The sequence below is a fragment of the Varroa jacobsoni genome, unplaced genomic scaffold (assembly GCF_002532875.2).
Source record: "Varroa jacobsoni isolate VJ856 unplaced genomic scaffold, vjacob_1.0 scaffold_627, whole genome shotgun sequence".
Lineage (NCBI taxonomy): Eukaryota > Metazoa > Arthropoda > Arachnida > Mesostigmata > Varroidae > Varroa > Varroa jacobsoni.
The window spans coordinates 3,212-25,828 of NW_019213529.1; the positions used below are offsets into that span (position 1 = coordinate 3,212).

Below are 22,617 nucleotides of genomic sequence, written 5' to 3' on the forward strand. Positions count from 1 at the left end.
CACGACATCAAAATATGTTTAGGGTCAGTTATACATATTCTATCTTAGCAAAACACTATGTAGCGAAAAAGTACAATGTTTATATAAAAGTAGCATGTCATTGAAAAGATATGTAAAATTAGAAAAATCAAGCTAGTTAGAATCGAAGTGTCGCTACGCATTTGACATTGACAGTGTTAAAACTTCCATGGTGCTCCTATTCCTGGCATCGTTCAAGCTTCTATGGCGCTCCTATTCCCGGTGAGAAGCTCGACACCCGTATAGAAAGTGGCGCCTTTCTTTAGTCGAGGCATTTTACCTGAGTTGTGGTTGTTTGTGAGCCTATCGATCGCAACCGGTTTGTGAAGTTCGCTCTCACCGTCTCGTCCGTAAGAAGGCTTCACAGAGTCCTTGGTATTACCTACCGACACTTTGGCCAGATAACCATTGTCTTCTCGACCTCAGAATGCCTGTACTGACTGTGAACACCAACGTGCCCGCTGATAGGATACCGGCTGACTTCCTTGAAACTTCCTCAAAAATAGTCGCTGATACGCTTGGAAAGCCTATCTCTGTAAGTGCACTTAGTTGCTTTGCATGGAATAAAGGAAAATAGAGCTCAATTGATAGTGTTAGATACGTAATATGTAATAATGATAGATATGTAATAAGTAGTGTTAGACAGACGCTAATTTGAATCGAGAGTTTATACAGGTAACATTTCATAAGAAGGAAAATAGTTGCAATAGTTATCTTTGACCACAACATTCGACGCGAAATTATATCCATCTGTCGTCAACATTAGCAATATATTATACGGGCAATCTCTGGAAGTGGTATCAAACCTTTGTTTGTTTGCCTGTTCGTCACCACCGATTCTATTGGAGAATCAGTTTCAGAATAGTTAGAGTAGAATGATCTTTTATTCCTCTTCGATACGGTAACAGTACAAAATACCTTAGTGGCCATGCACGTATCGAGGCTGGATTTGTGGGTCGCTACTTGTTGTCAGACGCTTATTTATTTAACTGAATGCGCCATATGCGATTAATGCGTTTTTCTTATTGCAGTACGTAATGGTGCACATTGCAGCCGGCCAGCAGATGTCGTTCGCAGGAGACCGTGCCACTCCATGTGCGAACTGTACGCTGTCTTCTATTGGCTGCATTTCAGCTTCGCAAAACAAGAAGACGTCAAAGGCTATAAGTGACCTCCTCGATTCGAAATTGGCTATTCCCTCCGACAGGTATGAACCGCGGTGAAGAGGAATCAGTCGTTTTTAAAGCTAATTTTTAGTTCTTCAGAGAGGACACTTTACGCTACTAAGACATTATTATTGCTATGCCAATACTTTTCTGTTTTTGTCCTAACAAAATGTTTAGTAGTAAACAAAATTTTCGTTTGAATTAAGCAGTTAGTTGACAACCGTTCACAAATCAGTTGTAGGTGAAGGCACCGCTTTGAATACCGAGTCTAGCTTTTGTACTTCCCTAAAATGTAAATGAAGCATTTACACGATCTAAAAAATTGGAAAGCAAGTTTGCCGCACAAAAAATACTTTTGGAACAAAAGATAATAGGATATTCATTTGTTTACAGGATGTACATCAACTTTGTTGATCTTCAACCATGCAATGTTGGTTTTAACGGGTCGACGTTCTGAAGGCTTCTTTCAGAGGATCTTTTTTTTGTTGAAATGTCTCTCAATAATGAAAATAATGCACTTGGTGCAAGCGACAATAAATTTCGACATTCAGAAATTGTTTTTTACAATAGTGTTAAAGTATAAAAAGTAACAAGATGCTTCTATTTTATAGTTACTGATCGTTCGTTGAGCACCATTTAGAATTAAAAAATCGATCTATAAGGCGCTAACAAAACACGTTGAGTTTGTGAATGGCACGTGCACTGGTTAGGTTTTCAATCATATTTCACGCATTTCATGCAAATTTACAAGTAAGTCAAAATAAATCTAAATATACGCACACAGGTTAACGCTATTGAAACTTTCCTCTTGTTTTAAAATGCTTGATGTTCAAGAGAGTAAGCTGATTCACTGATCTAGCTTGGCCGCATTACCCGAAATCGTATTTACAGCACTTAATGTTGTAATATTTTCGTTTTTTACGTTCCATTTTAGTCATCCTTTAGTTCACTAAGTAGGATTTGTGGTCCGCTACGCCACACGTCCTCCTTCAGAAATTTGTTGCGAATACGTTCATGACTGAAGATCCCATGAAGATTAATATTTTAGAATTAATTACAATCTTTACGCCAGATTCACATAAAATCTTTTCAAAGGTTGAAAAATCTCTTGATTACTCTTGCCAATGATTACGTTCATATCACCTGTGGCAATCATTAATTTCGACCTCTGAAATCAACCATATTCGGTCAATTTTTCTTTTAGTTTTTCGGTTCACTGTAGGTGGGATTGGGGGACTGGAATTCTATTGATCCTTTTACCCTAGATAGCCATGCAACTGTCTTCCGTATGTTCTGAAATCACCTTCCCGAGACTTTTTAGTGCCTAAAATCGAGCTCTAATATAGTAACATAACAGGTCCGAGTACGCTGCCCACCAGGAACTCAAGTTTGGCTATTGTGTTAAACCATTTGAGTAGAAGACAGAATAACTTATTACATGTTAAATTATCGCTCTGCTTTATTAATTGGACCTCGGTCATCAAACTATTACAATTTGTTACAACCTTTTTTCATTTCAGCTCCGTCAAACACAATTATATGTATGGAGTTACCGGTCGATAGAACTACTTAAATATATCGTGTGTAAATAAAAGGTTATTAAATATATTATTATTATTAGTTTGTCATAGAAAAATAAAACACAGATTTCCAGGCCACACGCACAGAGAAAATAATTTAAGCTACATTACTTGTTATGGAATGTTAATCTATGAGTCCATCATAGTACCAAGCACACCGGTCGAGTTATCAGCGTGTACGCGATGTGTGCTGGAGTGAGTTAGCAAAAAAACAAGAAATATTGTCGCTGCAACTGCTCTTTTAAATTAGCTGAGTGTGCCCAAAACGAACATCTTCAGATCGACCAGATCCAGAAGAACCAGATCGAACACAAAACGATTATAGATTCATCACTTTATATACCACCAAATGTTGATAAATACTTGTTGAACAACTTCGTTTTAAAAAACCTGCATTGTGACGAGTGAAACTTCGTTCGATGACGAGGCCTAAATATACGTAAAGATAAGGTAAGATTAATAGCAGGTTGGACACATGGACATTTGGTAGTATCATAGCATGAGGCGAAAATAATGGACTTGAGGTGTGTGCATATGCGAGAGTACATTTAGCAATATGTCCTCAATGGACATGAGAACGACAAAGCTTATAGAAAGAAGTTTGTATAAAGAGAAATTTTCGACATTATTTTGCCAGCCTGTAGCATTTTTGCCTAACCTTCCACTAATAATAAGCCATTTGTTGCAATTGAATTCGTGCTTAAAATAATCACTTTTGGTAGTAGGCACTAAATCTAGTGTCATATATAAAGGCGCACAAGGAGTACGCAATTGGTAGGTGAAAACGTTAGACGTCGCTTTTAACATTGGACCTACTTATTATCCTGTATAAAATTTTCGTTTCTTTCTTTTCGAAGTTTTTCTTATGAGGAACCTTGAATTAATGCTTCCCTGTTAATGAAGACATAAATGAAAATCGTCTTTTTCCAATCTACCAACATGGCTGTATGAAAAAGAAGTTGGGAAAGCTTATACGGTATTTAAAAAATGGAAACTTTTAATTAACTTAATTTATTATTCAATTAAGAAGCTGTGGGTTCACTATTTATCGACATTTTAAGCCATGCTGGTTGCCGTACATAAGCTATTTTTCAGTTCCTTTGAATCTTAACTTTCCGAGTTGCTATATATGTTGAAATAATGAATTAAAATGCTATATTTCAAGTCAAAGGGACAAGGGATGTAACGTCATTTCAACCATTCTGAATGGTGATTTACTTCTGTCAAAAAATAAACCATTGCGATTCAAGGCTGTCAAGCACAATTAGGTTACTAGTGCAAGCGGATTATACGGTCCTCTCCGAACAGATTTTACTGTTATGAAACCATCAAACTCACGAAGTAATATCCTATCATGAATCCTTTTTCTTTTTCACCTTAAAAGTTGGTTCTTCTGAACTTATATAAATTGAGTCTTATATTGTTGTTTATCGTTGTCGTCTGGTCGAATGAATGTGTCAGCGTCCGCGTAGATTAAAGCTACTTTTCTTGACGAGCGATGGCGCCGATAATGGCGAAACTGCTGAAAGGGCCTCATTTGTATGTCCTGTTGCTCCAAAGTAGAAAGTCCTTGACGGTCGACTTCCAGTTGATAGAGTTGAGTCAGGCGAGCGCACGGTATAACGCACCTCTGGGTCATTGCCTGGACCGCCAGTCGACGAACGCCAAGTATGCGTCCTATAGAAAAAGTTCACAGATACTCATTGAATGAATTCAATTATACATACATAACACTTAATTTATAATATGTAGCTGTTTTTATCGTTACGGTATATCGAATTGTCGAAAAGGTATTGACCGTTTTTTAGCTAGATGGTTTTAAGGTCACATATCTCAGGTAATATGGGTCGCCTTGAATCGGTGCCATTTGAAAGCAGACTTACTAGAATTGTTGCCTTCATTCACACCTAAAATAGAGCGCCCTGAAAATGAGTAAGATTTCTGCAAAAATTCATTACATTTTGCAACTTTATGACGATTAAGGCACAAATTTGACCTAAAAAATTGTGCTATCCATGGTCAGATGCGTCATCAGAAGAAATGGTCGAAGGATGGCTCTGTTGTTTCTGTTCTGGAAATGTCGATGTAGAGCATGCTCCTCTCAATGGTGTACCAAATGCAAGAAAAGTTAACAAAATTACTGCAGTAGTTAAGCAAAATCGATTTGTGTGGATAGCCGTGATATCGTTAAGGAATTAAACGTCTGCCACCAAACAGTTTCAAACCATTTGGAAAAAGCTGACCACAAACCTTTACGTTTGAGTGCCGCACGATTTTATTCAAAATCGCCTAGTCCATCATACTTCCGTCTGCGAAATTTTTCACAAATGCAACCAAGCTATTTCTGAAGCGATTGACCACAGGTAATAAAAATGGATTATACATGATAGTGATGTGCTCCGTAACCTGTGACCAAGCCTAGGGAGACGTCAATGTTGATGGGACTGGAAAGGAATCCTGCATAATTAATTGCTGCCACTTGACAGAATGATTGATTCCGAGCCCCTACCGTCAACAATTGAGTTACAACGCAGCAATCTATTGACAAAAATCGACCGGAACAAGTGAACAGAAAGAGCGTCGTTTTTCACCAAGCCAGTGCCAGACCGCCTACATCATTAGTTATTTGGAAGGAACTGAAAGAACTTGAATGAGAAGTTTTAATGCACCCGCCCGAATCTTCTCCTATTCGACTATCATCAGTTTTGATTTACGCAAAGCCCCTTTAATGGTGTTAATTTAATTTCAATAAGGGCATGTAAAAAGCATTCTCACAATTTTTCACCCGGAAACCATAGAAATTCTGTAACGACGAGACTATGCTGTCATTAGATAAATAGTAGCAAATCATTGATCCCAATGACGCATATTTAGCTTAATACTATTATTTTAAGATATAAAAAGTATTCGTTTCAGCTTTGGTTTAAACAGTAACTACTTTTTCGACAATCCAGTGTCCTCGTTACCGATATGGACGGAAATAGAGTAACTATATTGTTTAAAATGTTATTCTTTCTACTGAACTATATCATTAACAAATATAGCATTCAGTCTGTTATAGTTATTTGAATAGCATAATTCTTAATGAATTTTTTTGAGGTCTAGAAATAGATTACATCCGATTCGAATAACGGTGTATCGGGTGTCACAACTATATGCCAACTCGGAGAATCCCTCTGAGAATTATCAATTTAGAATATTATCTTATATTCAATATCGAACTGTATCACGTACCTGTAATCTTCGTTACGGACCGACTTTAGCGTGGAATGTGGCGATGTAATAATGGGCGAATGACCTTGGTCTTCACGAAGTAAATGTGAATCACGATGACTGTCCCGTAAATGTAAGTCGGAATGCCGAACGTCAGTATAAATGGTCTCGTGGCGGCGCTGCTCATTAGTTCGACTGTCTCGAATATCACTGTGACTGTTAAGCAGAAATAAAGTTGAGCATTTCTTGAGACATATTTTGCGATTTTTCATAGAATAATTTTTATAGAAAGTGTGTACACAAATAGTTTCGAGTCTTCAGAATCAAACCGACCGGGCCTTTAATTATCACTTCTTGTATTGGGAGAGGTCAGCCTTCTGCCTAATGGCAGTACCGGGCAAAAACAAAGGAGGTAAAACCATACACGACCCGCTTGGGTCATATATGCTTAAGTATCAAACGCACCATATCCTTATGATATATTTGAAGACTTACCGTGAATCACGTTGATCCCGAAGGTCCGCCACGCGGTGATATGCTCCAAATTCACAGTCACGTGAATCCTGCGTACTGCGAGTGGTGTCCACATTGATAACCCGTTGACGATCTTCTTCGATGAAGTGGTCTTCCAGCCACCTCGAAGCCCTGGAAGAATATTCACATACATCAACAACCGCATTTCCATTTCGTCTTCCTTAAAAACTTTGTAGCGTTTATATTCACCTGCCGGAGAAGGGATATAGTATTTTGGTCTAGTAGTACTGAGGTAATTTAGGGCCGACAGAGATAGTTCTATATGAAAAAATGAGTTGAGGATACAGGCATCTACATGGGTTAGATAAATAATCAAAAATGAATTTCCAACCACGATACCAGCACCAGGATTTAAAAGCTACGCAGGTAGGTCGTGCTGTGTTTCGTGAAAGTGAAAGCTTTATATGGCTTACCTGTTCGTGCTTTCAATAGGTCTTGGATAATCGTCTTCGTGACGAAGATCCGTGGAGTGTCTATTTTGTGTAATCTGAAGATACGTACGATCCTTATTCAACTTGTCAGACAAATAGTCAAATTTACCTCGTCCATCGTTCAGATACTCGAAATTCCTGTTATACAAAAAATAAACTATATTATTACCCGACGCTCAAATTGCAAAAAAGGTCATTCAAAATTGTTCCAAATTGTGCATTGAAGATTGTTTTTGAGTTTGTAGGCTATTTTGAGCATATCATTGATACTTAATTCCATCACTGGAAAAGTTCTTTCGACATAAACAATTTACAACGACAAATTCATTATATGTGTATCAGGTAACTCGTACCTTGAGGTTGATGAATCGTAAGCTGGGGCGTCACGTTCCGCGTATTCCTCGGGAACCTCATCATCACTCTGCTCTTCGTGGAAGTGGGTGCGCGTTTTTTGCGTGTTCGCCTTACCATCAATGTGTTCTGTTAGCTCTTTAATACGGTCCTTATCCGTCACACGCTTGCTCCGAGCACTTATTCAAAATAGAAGCGCAAGTAATGCACTGAGTTGTATTAAGAAAACCAACTTTTGCAAGATCAATAAACAGATAACCATACAGCAGATGTATACGTATGCTAATGTCCTATATTCTATTATTGAAAAAGCAATTTAGTTTGTAACTTGCTAATCATGTTGCTGCGCAATAGCCAGTAACAGAATACCTAATATTTAAGAATGCTTATCACATTTCTATCATGCTGAACTCTATACGGGCGCTTAGCTTCTCAGACCGGTATGTAACACACTAGAAGGTACCACTTTACGTACATTTGTCAGGGTCTTGGAACATTATAAAGCTTTCTCTACACGCATGGTCAATCAGCCAAATTGGAGTTACAGTGAGCTCATTTATCAGTAAAAGAGCAACAAAAAATACGCCATCACTTATCGATTTTGGTCAAGAACATAATAGCTCCAAAGTCGCATATCTATAGAGGGATGTGGATTGAATGGCATGTTAAAGAATACTGGCGCATGACATTGTTTCTGTTTTGGGCGATGGATGAAAATGTTACTACTCCGGATGTTCCGATGAGATATTCAAGCAGTAAAGTGATTCAGACGTTGGATATTGCCGCGTGATTGACAACTCATTTAACGAACACGAATATCGATGACTGATGAAAGAAGCAATGTTCTTTTTTTTGATATTATTTATAGCTATTGATTCATGAGAGCTTATGATCTTTTCTGGTTTTCTAGCCACTGACAGAATAAACCTATTGAAATATCAAGACTTTCCCAGATTCGTCCTAGCAATATCAGCCTATGGCAATTACGTGGAAAGGTAGTCTTTATAGATGGATGTCTACCGTTAAGCATTTAAAAACGATTTGTATAAAACATTTAACCACGGTAGTGATAGTAACATTAATATGTAAGTGGTAACTAAATCATTATATGTGCGATACGTTTGTTTTTTAAACATACTTAAACCACGAAAGGGACTGCTACGTTCAAACCATCTTCGATGTGGTCCTTGATAAGGTTCAAGTTCTTTGATTTAACCAATAGCAATGAAACCTATGGCATCTGCCGAACCCATTTCAAGTAAGTTCCTCAAGGATCTTTATTTCTATCTATATCGTTTGCCGCTCTACCACTTTGGCATCTCCTATGCCTTTGGATAAAGTAGCATTAAATAAAAGGAAAATAAAAAGATCCCCTTCATTTAAACATATGATATCCAACAATGTGCTTTCTGATTCCGATGAATTATGTCGTTACGTGAGAAAAATATTTCTATCTAGCAGGTAAGGCTCTTAGCGGCGGTCGAGTGCTAGCCGACGAAAAGAGAAGCGTCACAACAATAGCGGTGAATCTGTCCTTGGCTAGAAGTCTATCCCTCAAAATTCCTGTTGTGACGATTATTCCTATAATCTATATGTATATATTATATTACAGCTAATCAATGGATGTGGGAAAGGACAGGACAATTAGTAAACTGCTGCGTTAGTCCAACGCTCAGTGTGACTTACACCGTTCAAATGTCGTATCCAAGACGAAAGCTACTAACGTAATAATAACAGCTCTAACATTCAAGCGTGCGGACTCATGACTGCTCGCCATAATCAAATGGATGGCATAATACTAATGTACTTATGGCAAAACTTGCATATTCCTCTTTTAGCATACTGGAGCGAATTAACAGGTATAACTCACTGCAACTAACACAGAAAGAATCTTCTTATAAAATGTCACTTTTGGATTGTAAGTTCAAAACTTAGCGCTCCCGATTGCTCGTGATGCTACCCACCTATAATGTGTGACCTTTCCCTTAAATTTGTGCGGATCACACAACGCTACTTCATCGCCAGTAAGCGCGAGCCGGTGTACGCTTTCGACGTTATCAAGATGTCTCTGGTCTTCATCGTGCATTTTAATGTTTTCTTCTCGACTTTCTCGCGTCGTATGGTAAGTCGTAGTTTTGTCATCGATGATCCGTTCTGATCCTGGAATTTTGACGTATCCAACGGGCAGATCGGGTTCACCGGAAGTCCTGGGGAGCCATCATATTTTCTATCAGTAAATGGATTCCCGTCGTCATAAAAATCATGGCTTCTTGTGCTTTAGACAGTCTAAACCTTTGTGATCCTATTTATTTGAATAATGAGGCACTTGATCAAATGTAAAAACCAAAGTAGAAGAAAATTTTAGGTAGGTTTAAAGCTGCATATGTCCTAATTTGCTGATCAGTTAGCTTTAACACGTAAAAGCAAAACTTAAACTCCGCGAATACTAATACTGCTGAAACTAGTACTAATTGCACTATAAATTTCGTTTTGAAATAACATATACATAATAACTAGTGCTTAATGATTGACGCACTTATGATTTGTATCCTCAGATTCTTCGATTTTGTTATCCTCGCGAGTTCGCTGGCTGACCTGAGGACCAGAATCGGCTATCACTTTTCCGTCTTCAAGTACCAGTTGTCTCTGAACGCGGGTCTCGATCTGACGGGTCTTGTGATTTACTGTTTTCTTTGAAGTTGTCCATTCCTCTGAAGGACAAATAGTCAATCAATATTATAGATTGAAGATGGCGATATTGATTTTTGTCAAGAAACATATCATAGAGGTGCTAATCTTCACTAGCACTATATGTCTATAAACATCGTACAATATTAACGTTAGTATAGCAAGTAGGTTAAATAACTGCTTCCGTACCTATAATAGCTAACATTCAGGCTCAATAATGTCTAGTGAAGCTGCAAGGGCTCTATGTAAAAACACATAAAAATGTAAAATAAATATGTTAAAAATATAAATCCAATAAAAGATAAATGAGAAAAATAAGGAGAGAGTACGACAGTTTATTTAATTAAGTTATTTAAATTGAAACGGCGTTTTCAAGGTGACGGAGGGAAAAGAAATATTATCCTGACACTGAGTCTTGACATGTATACCCACATGTAAATATCAAACTTTATTTTTAATGCCCTATATTTGCGGGAGTTGACATACCTGATTTGTTTGCTTGAATCACGTCGCCCTGAAAATTTTACATAAAAGAGCATTTTAGGTAAGCAAAGATGTTATGGGAAAACATTGGTTCCTTGGAAGAACATATATGTTTATGTGTTTGTTGTTGTTTCCGTTATTTGTGGTACTTATATTCTTTGTTTGGGTGCACGATTTCAATTATGCGAATTTCGAAAGCTCTGAATAATAGACAGAGTCAGTGTTATAAATTATTACATATACTCGTTCCAATAAGAATGACACATTAGATCTTGGATCACTGATATCGTTCTAAGTACAAGAATAACCCCGTAAACAGAAGTCTTTTAATATAAAAAAAAAAGACTTCCCTATTGATTATGATCCACGCTTTCGTTTCAGAAATGAGATTCATACAAGAAACCGCTACAATGATGAAATATTATTCAATTCAGTACTATCAAATGCATATGTTTGTTTAGTATTAAAAGTGTGCGTACACTTATAACGGCTATATGCTTATATTAATGGGCATCCGTTCATTCATCAATGGTGGCTCAGGCCATAGTTACTACGATCTCTTCCACACATTCGAATTTGTACAGACACTTATAAGCCACTAGTATATCAAGCATTATTCTACACTTTCTGTTATACAGTGTTACTTACAGCGGGTGATGCGGTCCGCAGGTCCCATGACGTTTGCGGGACAATCCTGTGATCGGGCGTCGCACTTCGGTAACTAGATCGGTCCATATTGGCATCTATTCAGCATACTGTGTTACGAATGTATTAGAGAATACGTTTTCGGTTGAACAGCGAATACTGTTAATTACACCTAGAAGCACGGTTCACATTTTAAGGACGACAGGTTTGACTTAATTGAACTCAGCCTTATGTGCAATGTTACATACGATTCTTCCTTTTTAAGTCGTTCTTTCCTTTCGACAAATATCTTTAGCTTTGGTTTTGAGATTTTCGTTTTTCGCTGCGACACGACCGGCTACCAGCTTCGGTTCATGTTGTGCGCTACTACCATATGAGGAGGACGTTTTCGGCCGTATTTGCTTGCCGTCGGACACTTTGGGAAGCGTCGGCCTATACGACATTTACGTCTTGTATATGTGTACAATCGTTCGTTGTTGATCACTCCCTCTTGTCAAGATGGCGTTCAATTTGTTGCTCTTATTTGGCCAAAGATGAATTCGTATCGTTGGCTCAACTTCGGTCACCGAACTGGTCCTTTGGCGGTTCGTCTTGGTTCGTTTGGTTCGTCAGTGTTTTGGTTCAACGGTAGGAAGGAGCTGTCGCGTGCGCTGATGTGCAAAAGTGTATCTGCAAGTGCTTGCGTATGTCCGCTCTATACGAAGCCAGAAGCCCGCTTGCGACTTGCAGCGTCCGCCGGGCGTCACCATCTAAAGCGCAGTGGCTAGCCACCAATTACTAGCCACCAAGCGTTTCCGAAATCGTCGTCGCTACTGTTGCTGTGTTTGCAAACCACGAACCAAAGCCCGCGTTGGTCGACCTTGGTAACGTGTAGGACGTGCTATCGTGGGATCACCGCTGGCGGCGACTAGGAGATCGTGAAACGCTCGGCGCTTGATATTCGTTAGTTGCGCGTTGTACGAAAGCCTCTATCGAACAAAACAGACCAGAACACAACGACGAAGTAAGTTAAAACTCGCACGAAGCAAAGAAAAAAGAATATAAACAGATCTTTTTGTCGGACATAAGGGGAAGCGTGGTACTATGGAGAGAGCATCGGCCAGTCCAATGGCATTGACCGTGTTTGGGTTTGATATTGTATGTAGTCGTAGTAGTTGTAGCTCGTACTTACAGCTTAAAACGTTACACTACATGTAGACGAAATGGTGTTGGAATGATGCCGAGCGCTGCGCGGCATTCTAAGTTCGCTGTACGCACAAGCACCATGAATGTAACAACAACTAAGTAAAAAAAAATATGTACAGGCGAAGTACGTATGGCAATTTACGGAAGACATCGTGCTGAAGAGAAAAGGAGAGCCGCCGTAAAAGCGAAATCGGATAAAGACGAAAATTGTGACAGGTGTAGAAGCAGCAACTGGTCTCGCTCTATTGGGGCTGTGACTTGCAAACGCTCAATCTATCTTTGATTGTCGTCTCAATTTCTATAGTAAACGGTCTTCTCTTCTGCCTAATACTATTAATGCATGTCTAGGCGTATTTGAACATTAAAGGAAATTCTAAAATTTGTGAAACGAATACGCACAACACGGTCGACATATTACCATACAACAAATAATCTGCTGTTCCAAGACGGGGCGTACGAAATTCTTATCCACTATGAGAGTTGAAACGAAGTAAGGCAGCGGATATCGTTTTCAACTTTTAGAAACCTCCCCACGTCCACGAGTTACCATAACACTTGCTACGCACTATTTAGGTAAAAAGTACCTTAGATTTTGGGTAAGCACCAATCAAAGACGTCAACGCAACGAAAAATTATGACTAATGCAGAAAGCAGTAAAATGTGTTGAACGCTAATACACTGAAACAACGTTTTTACGAACACATATGCAATAGTAAATAATACTTTGCAGCTACAAAACAGCTTCGCATGGTAGTTTACTCCGGTGAACAAAGTCAAACTGGAAACAGTATACAAAAAATTAGTCCCGTCAGGCTAGGTCAGTAACTTTTTGGAGATAAGTTATTCGAAGCTAATGCAGGCTCGATTTACATACGTATGTATCTCGTTACTATCGAAGAAGAACGCATTAATCCAGGCGGCAGTGAAATCGAGACAAAAATTAATAGAAAAGTAATATGGATACGTATTCGATATGTTTTGTCCAGTGACGCAACCGACCGTACGGTGTACCAAGTGCATTCTTATAGATCGACGTTAACATATTTACCATGTCTATGGAGCGTCAGATGGCACCAATGGTGAGACTCAGATTCAATCAGCTTTCTCTACAGATTCAGTACGGCCTTTGGCAATTATGAGTCAATTCGATTCACGAATCGTGTAGTGGCTAAATGAATAAGTTTCAAATTTTGTGTGCAGCATTTCCGTTAAACATTACTTCAGGCGACTAGTTCCACACGAAAACCGAAATACGTTTACTCCCGGTTCCGAACGGAGATCATTTTACGTGTCCCTATGCTTACCGACCAGTCATGTTACGCGGGCTTGATCACGTCCACAAGTAGCGTAACAGCCACAGTTGACATCTACTCTGTGCAGCTTTCTAAAACGTCCGACCGCCGCTTAACGAGCAACAATAACGATAAAAAAAAAGGAGTCTCAGAGAATAGGTGTTATTACAACACTTCGTAATAGAGTGTCAGAAACGACAATGAAATAAAAAAGAATATCGGTAATTTTTAGATTATGTGTAGAGCCACTTGAATCACAATTATAGTTAGGTCAAGCCTGCGCCTTCCCGCGAAGTGTCAGGACAATGCCAACACAGTTAAATACTGCTTACGTTACCAAACAAGCAGGTATTTGTCCTTCGACTAGGTTGACAAATTTCTTTGCCTTTGGTCTATACATTAGCATATTGTGATACGACAGCTGTGATTACAGCCGTAGAAATACTGTGTTGATAAACAGCTTGGCAAAGGCGACCCTTATTTGATTTGCCTAGGGCAGATTGGTCGCGTCCGTACCGCGTCACATCTGCACCAGGTGTCCGTCGAAACGGATCAACTTCATCACTACTGCGAAAACCGCCTACGCTGACGCTGGCAAAAAAAGTTCTGATTACTTTTGCCTAATTATTGCACTATACTACAGTTTCTCGTTTCGCCTGCATGAAACGTTTCCATACGCTATTGTTCTACTCTGAAACAAAGAAAACCAGGCGTATAATGCCCGGGACGTAAAGCGCCCGCCTCGTTGTACAGATTATACTCATGTTCACTTTGCTTTAATTATCATATAGTCGTGTTGTGATGCATTGTCTTCTTTAAGATCAGGACAACGATTAGTTCGGCACTGAGCGATAGGAACGATCATAACAAGAGAAGGAACAGCTTTTTTAATAGATAGTCATATTTTCATATATTAACCTTACAAAGGGTTTATCTCCGATTTTGGTGGAAGTTGAGCTTCATAAAGTTGCATGCCCAACCTACGTAGCTAAACTATAAGCATAATAATCGCAACATTGTTAGACGTGGCTTTTAGACCTCTGCTGTTAACCAGCCATTTGCTATTATTTGCATGCCTTCAAGTCGCATCGCATCCCGTGACTAGAAAATTATATCAATTGACATTAATTAATCACATGCGTGGCCAACGAATTAGATAATGACTTTTCACGGCAGTACACTTTTTACGGCAGCCATGCTTGGTTATCCTTGTTTACAGCACATATCTCCTCTATCATATCTAATCAAAGGTGGATATTTACGCGTCTCCTAAAAATGCCAGAGCTATTATGTGCCATTGATGTCACAAAATCCTTGCCAAATAGTTGCATTATAATACATGATCTTAGAAGAGGAATAGAAGATTTTCAGTAATATCTGTTAGACGATATTGCTGCAGATCCAATTCTTCGCTATAGACTGTTTATGCACAATATGAATTAGCAGCTATTTCTTTAAGAACTGCACACGCACCCTATAGTATGTATTCCCTCGCGGTAAAAAGGTTTTATGTTAACGAATTGTAAGGAACAGAAATAATAGGTTAGGTCGCGTAAAAAGTTGGCAAAGATCTCGCTCGATACATGGATAGTTTCCAGGTGGTTAGGATAATGGCATGGCTCAGCACGATTCACTTGATTTGTTGTCATAACGTATCGTTGCCTACCGAGTTGGACGACCCAGGCCGCTGTAATGGGGCGGGCAGGTCCGGTTACCAAGGTCAAAATCATAGTTCTCACAAGAACAATCGCATCGTTAACGACCATAACTAATTTGCCCTATCGCTCGTAAAATGTACAATAGCCCGACTAGTTATATAAACGCGACTTTTAGCACATGGCAATTAAACATAACAGACTTGTAATTAAACATGCAGCATTTACTAGCTATAATAACAGCTACCAATTCCCGTTACAACTAGTCGTTGCTTTGTCACATGTTGGCTATACATTTATATAACTACCAGGAATCTGTATTAAAGCCCGAAAAAAATTCTTATAGAAGGCAAGATTTCAGGCAAAGCCATATATGCGACGTATCTGTAGACCATGATATATACATTCTACTGTAACATCGATTTTTTCCCCAATAGCCTGAGTATTTTTAGTGGGTTAAGCTTGCTACCCTAGTTGCATGGGCTGTCTAAACAGCATCGTTCGATGTGTTTATTGCGACCCATATCTGAATTCTGTTCCCATCGAATGTGGGACGACGAATTTTGGACAAAGTAAAATATTGCTTAACTAGACATACGAGGTTAGATTTCAGCCATTTTGCTATATGCATGGATATAGTAGTTATTGTCGAAAATATACGCACATTATGTATTGCAATTTCGCTCGTCAAAAGGAAAAGGGGTGATTGACCTCTTGCTTGTCTGCGTGTCTCATATGGTAATGAAGAGAAGCTGCCAGCTGTGCCATACGCGGAAACAATATAGCAGTGCGTTCCCGCTATTATAGATAGATGTATAGCTTTGCAGAAGTGCGAAGCCACTGGAGACCCTATAACGGCTCGGCATATCGATGACCTTCGGCATCATCGATGCGTGCTAATCCGTGATAACAGTAACTATACGACTACAACCAATGACACCCTAATGAAGAAGCCACCACCGCTGCTGCCGTTGCTTCTGAATGTTTGGACTAAAATATTAATTAAGTATGAAAGTTTTTATGTAGTGGATCTCATAATTAGATGATTTGTATATGCTTTTTTCTTAGCCGTTTAGACCACTCTTGATCATTTCATAAACGCCACCATTTAGAGGCTGAGCTCAAAAGTACAGAGTCATGTCTTCGGTTTGTTACGCGATTGTATTCCGTTACATATTGTAGCAAACACTTACTTAAACAGTCATTTCAATTGAACTGCCATATGGTTGCCGTGCTAACTGTGTGTCGCCATATGTTGCTACGTGATATAACAGCTACGTATTGCAAATCACGCTGCTGATATTGAGATCGGCCTCTCAAGTAAAATAAACATTATACAATGTTTCCCTCTTGTGCATATCTAATAGTAATAATCTCACTGTTAACTATGTATCTATATGACTTCGGAGTCCTGCCGGTCAGTTCACACCATTTGACCACCTTCAAACGACCATGGCAGTCAGGAGTGGAATCGAAATAAGCATAGCTCGTACAAGTTTTATCCACAACCCATCGGAACAATGATAACGATTACATAGTGTAACAACTAATTACCCCCCCCCCCCTCAACCACTCTCCTTTTTCAGATATGGTCTGGCGGCCTTTAGGTTTGTAAACTGCATAACGTTTGTGAATAACTTAGGTGGTGATGCACCGGCTGAGCTGTTTAGATGCCAGGAGAACTTTCTGGAGCGGAAATAACAGGGGATGAAGAGTATATTGATTATTACCGTGTGGAATCACTTCCGATTATCCTCACAAGCTAGCCAACGGCATCCGATAAGGCTGTTCTTGTTAGTATATGCCGATGGTAATCATAAAATTTGTTCAGTTTCCAGCCCGTCTCGAAATGTCAAAAAGACAAAGCTAAAAAGCGTTTGATTTATATATATATTACAGAGGGGATTTATTAATTACTAGGCATGATGTACATATAAAGCGCTTACTTACACCGCACACTATCTGTTTGTTTATTTGCATCGCTCTGAAATAAATGCACCTCGCGTGTTTTCATCAGCACAAACAAGTCTGCTTTCGTTCCTCAAACCCTCTTAAAATATCAGCCGACAGGTCCCGTTCGAGATATTGCCCCTATGGCAGATACCCCAGGAAAACTAAATACATCTTCGATGATAGGTCAGTTTTATTAATCACCCTATGGGAAAATATTGCTTCGATGATAGCGCACCGAGGGATGCAAACATCGTCTCATGCAAATGCGATCCTATAGATCTGTCCTATATTTTTAACGTCGTTTCAGATCGTCGGTAGCATGTGTCTAGAGTGCTCTAACGATAAGGATATCAGAAATTAAGCGATGACGAGTGTTATCGATATTATTATCACAGCCGTAAAGAGCGTGTGCCAAGATTATAGTCGAAACAATTAATGCTCTCCGATGGCGATATGAGTGTCAGTAAAAACAACTGTCATACAAGTAGATTGCCAATGTTATTCAACCATATTTTTCTCACTTAAATTGTTTGTCTAAATTCGTTCAAGCAGCGAGCTGCTGGACGCTTTTAAATAACAACGCTTCCACGATGATTATACAGAACAATATCAGATCTTTTTATTTACAACCCATTTATTATATCCCGTTTTCTGGTGAAAAAGCGTCATGCATCTAACGTAAATAGACTACATGTATACCTAGAAATGTTGCCAACGTGCAAAGCTGAGAGAAGTTACTTGTTTCAACATTTATCGCTCTGGAAGGTCGGTAAATTGACATGAATGTCATCTGAGAGGGCGTGCGCGACGTCAGTCGACCGACATGAGTTTACGGAGTGATCCGCTGGACTAACTAATGGCCATGCGTTAATGCGTTAAATCAATAGCATTTAATACTTTCTAATGATTTTTTATTTACGATTGTAATAGCTATATATATATATATAGCTATATTCGATTAGCAGAACGCACCTTCTATCCTCAATACTCATCGGAATGGAATTAAAACAGAAAGCTTTAGAAGTCTCCTGATCTGGCGAAACAAAGCGACGAGGACCTGAAGTTAGGGATCCTCTCTTTCAAGTGATGTAAGGCAGTATTTGTACTTTGTGATGTCTTAATTTAAGTAATTATATTAGTCTTTGATTGTTTATACGAAATAAACTACAAGATTAGATGTTTGTTGCTGAGTCGATCTGCGTCATTATCTTGTGATAGTTCAGCTGACTAATTATATTTATATAACTGGCCTAATTGCTAATTAATGGACTTGCACAACGGTAACACGTCGCAACGTTATCGGCATAGTATAATTCGTTGCTTGTGTTCTACGCTAAACCCAGTTTCACTTCGCAGGTGCCGCCAGAAGCCCAAATAGTACCTAGGTCTACCCAGTTACACCAGGTGTCCAGCGTTTTTTCAATCATTCAGTTGAAAATTGAATCGTTAGGGTGGCCTGAGTAATAGTGTTTCCGCTCTTTTCCATTTTTCTGACGCGTTTTTTTCTGTTAATTTCTGCTACCGCTACTGTTGCAGCTGCACACATAAATAACAAAAGCAGGGTGACTGTGGTACCCTACCCGTGTTTGTTCGTGTCTGCGTATATGTGTGTCTTTATATCCGAAAGTTATATCGCATGTCCTCCCTGTTGTTCATCCTGCCTTGTTCAGAAGAGCACATTCGGTCAGTTAGTCGACGCTGATACTGAAACTGGTATTGTTATGTTGTCGTTCTGTGCATGGCAGATTGAATGTCGAGCACAACGGTGTGTACGTGTGCGTGGTTGCAGTTGACTATATGTGTAGCATGCACGTATAACACATAAGGCCTTGGCAATTGCTTTTGGCAAACAGCGTACCCAGCCCCCGCGATCCAACTATTGGGGCTTACACATCGCTGTGCTATTTCTTTGATGCTCTGTTGGTCTGTCTGCCAGTTGGGATGACTGTGGCAGAAGGTACGTCGATGGTTGCTAGACACACAGTAGCTGAAAAAGCTCGCGTAATAGTGGATTAGCGTTGGTTGGCTACATTATCAATAGTAACAGATCTGTTGTTATCATTGATGACGCTGTTGTTGCCGAATCACTTTTGGTGTGTTACTATTAAAAGAGTAACAAAGAGCTTACAGACGATGGGAACGAGGCCATCAGTTAAACAAACCCGCGTCTCTGCGACGAAACGAGGCAGTAGACCAATAGCAAGCGGCGACGCACCAACAGCCAGCATAAACATTATCTCATCATGTCATTTCCGTTTTTTGCTCCGCGGTTTAAACAGTACAAAATAATGTTTTCTTCATTCAGAGAAAACGAATCGAAGGCATCCAAGCAGGTTGAAGTGCGAGATTCTCGCTTACATACAGACCGAGCGCTCAGTATATTTACTCACAAACAGAAACGGTACAGGGCGGTATGGAGAACGGTTTGATGCTAAATTAAGCGAAATTTCAGTCCTAGAATACAATCTCCCTTATTCTTCTTAGAGAAAAAGAATCGAAGCATATTATGGTCCATTTCGGAAACGCTGTATTACAATATAATCCATCTGTCATAGTTGTCGCTTAATTATTTGTTGCACTGCAATGTCAGTTACACACAGTAACTGTGTGACGACTATCAAAAAGACTACGTGTGTATATGCGTATAGGTTTCTGCGGAGCCGGGTGGAGTCCAACAAAATGATCGCATCCAACCTCGCAGCCGCCGGGGGGTGCTTTTCTCCCCCAACGCCAGCTGTTGCTGTTTTCCTTCCAGATGACAGCAGCTGGAAGATAATCTTTGTTCGTGTCAGAAAAAAGAGTTGTTATTTTAAGCAGCATCCGCAATAACAGACAATGGTCTAGTTGCGTTGGAACTCATTTTTTAATACGACATATTGTAACTCTACCTTTTAGCCACAGGCTAGCGCTGCTTTATACCGCGTACGTTAAGAGTCATTAATTATATGGTAAACATTTCTATGACAAATCGAATGGTACGTCTATTTGAAGCATATAGGCATGTTATAAAATGAGTAAATATGCATCGGAAGAAATACTAGACGTGTACTATGATTTATCTTCTTCTACCTAAGTATAAATAATCGATTATTGAAAACTTGTGAATCGATAGAATACATGCTATATATTTTCGTTAGAAACAGCTGATATGTCATAGAAGTATGCAGTAAATACACGAAATTCACAAATATGGATATGTCGCCAGAACTATTGGCTACCTCATTAAAAAAAAAATATTCCAGCCTTTTATCGAAGAAAACAAATTTTCCAAAATGTGAAGGTATATATTCTCTACTTCGTTTACGTTTCATTTATGATGGGCTTTCTTTTTTGTCGAACTCTTTACAATCAAGCAATTACCACATATTATTTTAGATATATTCGAAACATCTGCCCTGCCAGTGACAGAGTCTCGTTATTACGTTTTTTACGCAAGAAATAGATGATATAAAAACCGAGGCGTATGATCAATAAATTTAATTAGTTCAGAATCCTTGAGACTTTTTGCGCGGCAAATTACATTTTTTTAAAAAAGGCAAGCACTATTCTGTATTATTCATATATCGATGGTGAACATTTTGAGTGCTTTGGAATTATTTCAAAAGGCTTAAGAGTATTTCCGTTTTTGATAATATATAGCAATTAGACATTAGACTTATTTATCACCCATGTCAACAAATACATGTCAGGTTTTAGCAACCAAACTCGTCGTCAGAACGTATGATCCGCTTTAACGTCCCCGACTGTTTCGCGTATTTCGGCGCGTTTCAGTGCATTGATTCAGAATTTTCTCTTATTTTTCGGCTCTTCTGCACGTTATTATTAGTGGACCGCCGCCGACAAAAGTAGCTGACCGAAACTGACGATCATCTATTTGTCTTCCTGCTTCATGAATGTCCGTATTCTTATTACAGCGTTGATAGTTATTACTAAAAGGGACTGCGTCTTTTTGCACTATCGCCTAGTCCTCAATATTGTGTCAACAAAAGGATAAGGACAAGCAGCGAAACCAACAGAAACCGATCGAATCGGAAACACAATGGCGGAAAAGTCCATTTTAGGTAGGAAAATCGTCCACCCACGGAACAGAAGCTTAACACTACTAACACTGCGCGCTGCAAACCTGTTTACGCTTCCACGTATTCGATTATTGGTCATAGTGGCTTTACTGGTTGTGCCGTGATTCACAAGGAATATTTCGAGAATCATCTAACTTTCTATAAGTAAGTTCACTCAGTTAAGCAGAAAGCGTTAGGACGGATCAGACAAAAATGTTGACTTTCAGATAAAAGTAAGTGCACCGAGCAAATTTACTAAGCAGTTCTGAACTAACATAAGCAAACAGAATGGATATATGTTGAACATATTAGAATCAACAAATTATAGTTTTTAATTCAGCGTAACTGCTTGTTTGTAGTAGTTAATAGGACTACGGGACCCATTTGACAATAGCGTATTGTCACATAACCTCTGGTGCTAAGTAAGCTAACTGTTGTTCGCTAAGATGGACGTTTCTCCTACCAATAACTAAATCTGAATGAAAATTATGTCGCCAATATGATCTTATGTGTGAAACGTATAGCACTTCCTGACGCATTTGTGGTAACCAATACATTATTCGAGCGAAGGTAGGTTTTCATAACAAAAGTAGTTGAGTCCACTCAGTAAACAATTCATTAGCATTAGTGTCAAACCAGGTGGGTACACATATCTAGATCTTTCCGACATGTCTTCAACGCCAGTCACCTAGTGCACACTTGCCTTACTTAAGCCTTTAGCAAATGTTCTCGAAGATATGGATATCTCAGACGCAATCGATTTTTCCTATTCCACTCAAGTCATGTGAAAAATCGAATCACTCTCGATTAGGAATAGTTTTGAGAAGTTTATTGGCTTTCAAAACTTCGAAAGTTCCATGTAAGCTGGGTAAAAAAGTATTCGATAACCCCACAATATGCCAAAGAGCCACAAACAGCTTAAAACTTTTGTGATTCGACTAATCTGCGAATTGCAAGTGCAATTACTTGAAATTTACTCACTTCATTTCGCTGCGAGAACAGCGTCCGTTTGCGAACTCTGCTACGTAGACAGTCGGTCGCTGGCCTGACATATTGCCACTGTATTGTGCTGAGTCTCACTATTAGCATACATGCACAAAGTCACCAAAATGAGTGCACACACAGTCCTATGCCGCCGAAAATCGACGGTCGGTTTCGTTAGTCGATAGTCCTTCGGTGCTTCGTCATGCAGACCGATGCAGTCACTGCGATTCACAAGAAGGACCCATGCGTACGCAGTGTTAGCGAGCTGATCCGAGTAGCGCGAGTCGTCGCGGTGGCCACGCTATGTCCTACGGTAGCCGCTATCGCACCGGTTCTGCCTTCGCCATGCAGAGGGCGAGGAGTATGTTATTTCTCGCTATG

The 22,617-nt window shown here is 39.3% G+C and overlaps 2 protein-coding genes across 2 annotated transcripts; one reads left to right on the plus strand and one right to left on the minus strand.

Annotated features, from left to right (window-relative positions):
- Positions 1-246: 246 nt before the first annotated feature.
- On the plus strand, positions 247-1,984 carry LOC111262112 (macrophage migration inhibitory factor). The gene is made up of 3 exons (XM_022836119.2): positions 247-553; positions 1,050-1,225; positions 1,578-1,984. The coding sequence occupies exons 1-3, from the start codon at positions 446-448 to the stop codon at positions 1,639-1,641; spliced, it is 348 nt and encodes a 115-aa protein (XP_022691854.1). The 5' UTR covers positions 247-445; the 3' UTR covers positions 1,642-1,984.
- Positions 1,985-2,615: 631 nt separating this feature from the next.
- chas (chascon) lies at positions 2,616-22,617 on the minus strand. Its single transcript, XM_022836118.2, has 10 exons — positions 22,234-22,617; positions 11,113-12,077; positions 10,468-10,495; positions 9,830-10,004; positions 9,258-9,500; positions 7,296-7,472; positions 6,925-7,080; positions 6,473-6,622; positions 5,999-6,193; positions 2,616-4,441 (listed from the first exon to the last, which is right to left on the minus strand). Exons 2-10 carry the CDS (start codon positions 11,197-11,199, stop codon positions 4,222-4,224), a joined length of 1,431 nt encoding a protein of 476 aa, XP_022691853.1. The 5' UTR covers positions 11,200-12,077; positions 22,234-22,617; the 3' UTR covers positions 2,616-4,221.

Coding starts and splice junctions, on each gene's coding strand:
- LOC111262112 (XM_022836119.2), top strand. CDS start 446: ATGCCTGTACTGACTGTGAACACCAACGTGCCCGCTGATAGGATACCG. Junction 554..1,049: donor CGCTTGGAAAGCCTATCTCT/GTAAGTGCACTT, acceptor TTCTTATTGCAG/TACGTAATGGTGCACATTGC. Junction 1,226..1,577: donor TTGGCTATTCCCTCCGACAG/GTATGAACCGCG, acceptor ATTTGTTTACAG/GATGTACATCAACTTTGTTG.
- chas (XM_022836118.2), bottom strand. CDS start 11,199: ATGGACCGATCTAGTTACCGAAGTGCGACGCCCGATCACAGGATTGTC. Junction 10,496..11,112: donor TGCGGACCGCATCACCCGCT/GTAAGTAACACT, acceptor TAAAATTTTCAG/GGCGACGTGATTCAAGCAAA. Junction 7,081..7,295: donor TACGATTCATCAACCTCAAG/GTACGAGTTACC, acceptor TTTGTATAACAG/GAATTTCGAGTATCTGAACG.